This window comes from Myotis brandtii, unplaced genomic scaffold (assembly GCF_000412655.1).
Source record: "Myotis brandtii unplaced genomic scaffold, ASM41265v1 scaffold357, whole genome shotgun sequence".
NCBI classification, from domain to species: domain Eukaryota; kingdom Metazoa; phylum Chordata; class Mammalia; order Chiroptera; family Vespertilionidae; genus Myotis; species Myotis brandtii.
In genome coordinates this window covers 733,863-735,731 of record NW_005363729.1, presented here as the reverse complement: position 1 = coordinate 735,731, position 1,869 = coordinate 733,863, and the positions used below count along the sequence as shown (strand labels likewise).

At 68.8% G+C, this 1,869-nt stretch overlaps 1 protein-coding gene across 1 annotated transcript in view; it reads left to right on the top strand.

The window, feature by feature from the left end:
• DBH (dopamine beta-hydroxylase (dopamine beta-monooxygenase)) overlaps positions 1 to 1,869 on the top strand; it is a gene marked incomplete at its 5' end in the record, with an annotated part of 10,784 nt that overhangs the window by 7,314 nt on the left and 1,601 nt on the right. Inside the window, 4 exons of the mRNA XM_005871799.2 lie at positions 306 to 460; positions 820 to 858; positions 1,402 to 1,461; positions 1,736 to 1,863. Of these exons, the coding sequence (XP_005871861.1) occupies positions 306 to 460; positions 820 to 858; positions 1,402 to 1,461; positions 1,736 to 1,863 (382 nt within the window). The remainder of the gene's footprint in view (positions 1 to 305; positions 461 to 819; positions 859 to 1,401; positions 1,462 to 1,735; positions 1,864 to 1,869) is intronic.

Below are 1,869 nucleotides of genomic sequence, written 5' to 3'. Positions count from 1 at the left end.
GAGAGGGGCTCCCTTCCTGTGACGCGGCCCCGGGACCGTCCTTGTCCAGGGCCCGAGAGGATCTGGGGCTCCAGGCCAGGCCGCTGCTCAGAAAGAGCGGTCTGTCCCCACAGGACGCCCCTCTTGGGCGACCATCCCCCTAGTTTTCGGACGGGGGAGGGGTTACCTGCTGGGGAGAAGGGTGGGCCGGGAATACACGTCCCGGGAAGCTCTCGGCCTCGCTGCCCTGTGCCGCTGTCGGTGCCGGTGCCAGCAGCAGGCGGAGGGCAGCGGCAAGTCCCTCACGAGGTCAGGCCCTGACCTGCGCCCCCCGCAGGCCCTGCCTCCCTCGGGGATACACATCTTTGCCTCCCAGCTGCACACGCACCTGACCGGGCGGAAGGTGGTCACCGTGCTGGCCCGGGACGGCCGGGAGAGGGCCATTGTGAACAGGGACAACCACTACAGCCCCCACTTCCAGGTGGGGACCCCCGCCCTGCCCGGGACTGTCTGACCTCTCTCCCCACAGCCACAGAAACACCCCCGTCCCGGGGCTCGTGTCCTGGGCCAGGCCCAGACGCCTGGCGGGGGCCCAGTGGCCAGCCCTCCCCCGGGGGTTTAATTGCTCGGGTGGATTCTGGCCTGTGGCCGATGCGGATCTGAGGGACCCGGGCGGCCCAGTGGTAGCATCTGTCCTGTTCCAATCCCTCCAGCAGGAGCCAAACTCAGCCAGGCCTGGCTCCCCCAAGGGGCTGGGACGAGCTTACACCCCAGAGGGCCAGGGGGTGGCTGGAGTGGGGTCCAGCTCTCTGAGGTGCCCCTTCCCCCGCTCTCCCCCAGGAGATCCGCATGCTGAAGAAGGTCGTGTCCGTCCACCCAGTGAGTGCCCGGTCAGGGCCACGGAGGCTGGGAGGGCCAGAGGCACAGCCAGCAATCGGGGGCGGGGGGCCACGCAAAGGTCCCTCCATGTCCCAGGGCAGGGGCCAGCTGCCCCACGGTGAGGTCCCGGGGAGCTCAGGGGGTGGGGAGACAGCACTCGGGGACGTGCATCTGGCCACCTGGTCAGCCACCCCCAAGCCCGAGAGCGCAGGGGGAGCTGAGGCCGTGGAGTTGCCCGTGGGGCTTTGGTCACCCTCAGGGGAGCCCCGGGCCATGTGGGCCTCGCCCAAGTTCACCGAGGGCTGGGGCACGGCCGGCCAGGCCCATGCCTGTGGCTGGTGGACAAGGGGACCATGGAAGCCGAGCAGCCATGACTCCTGGGGACACTCAGCTTGTGACCCTCACGTGTGGGGCCCAGGCCACTGCTAGACTCCAGTCGGGGGCCACTGACCACGTGCCGTGGCTCAGTCCCATGGGAGGGTGGCCCCGCGCGCCTGTCACCCCAGCTAGGCAGGCTGACGGGCCTGTCGGCTCGGCTCACAGGGCGACGTGCTCATCACTTCCTGTACGTACAACACGGAAGACAGGACGCTGGCCACCGTGGTGAGTCACCCACTTCTCCCGGCCCCGGCCCTGAGCCCCTGCCCCCGGGGCTTCCCGTGTGGACGTCCTTCCCCATCGGGGGCGGAGGCTGCTGGGGGCAGGGGTGCCCCTCACTCATGGGATGAAGTGTGGCTGCAGCGATCCACTTGGACCGCTGGGTAGTTGAATGAGTGAGGGGATGGACGGAAGAATGAACGAATGCGCTGACCCAAAGGACGGGCCGCAGCGGTGAGGGCGCCCCGGGGGCCGAGCCCACAGCCTCTCCTGCCCGCAGGGCGGCTTCGGCATCCTGGAGGAGATGTGTGTCAACTACGTGCACTACTACCCGCAGACGCAGCTGGAGCTGTGCAAGAGCGCCGTGGACGCCGGCTTCCTGCAGAAGTACTTCCACCTCGTCAACAGGTGACG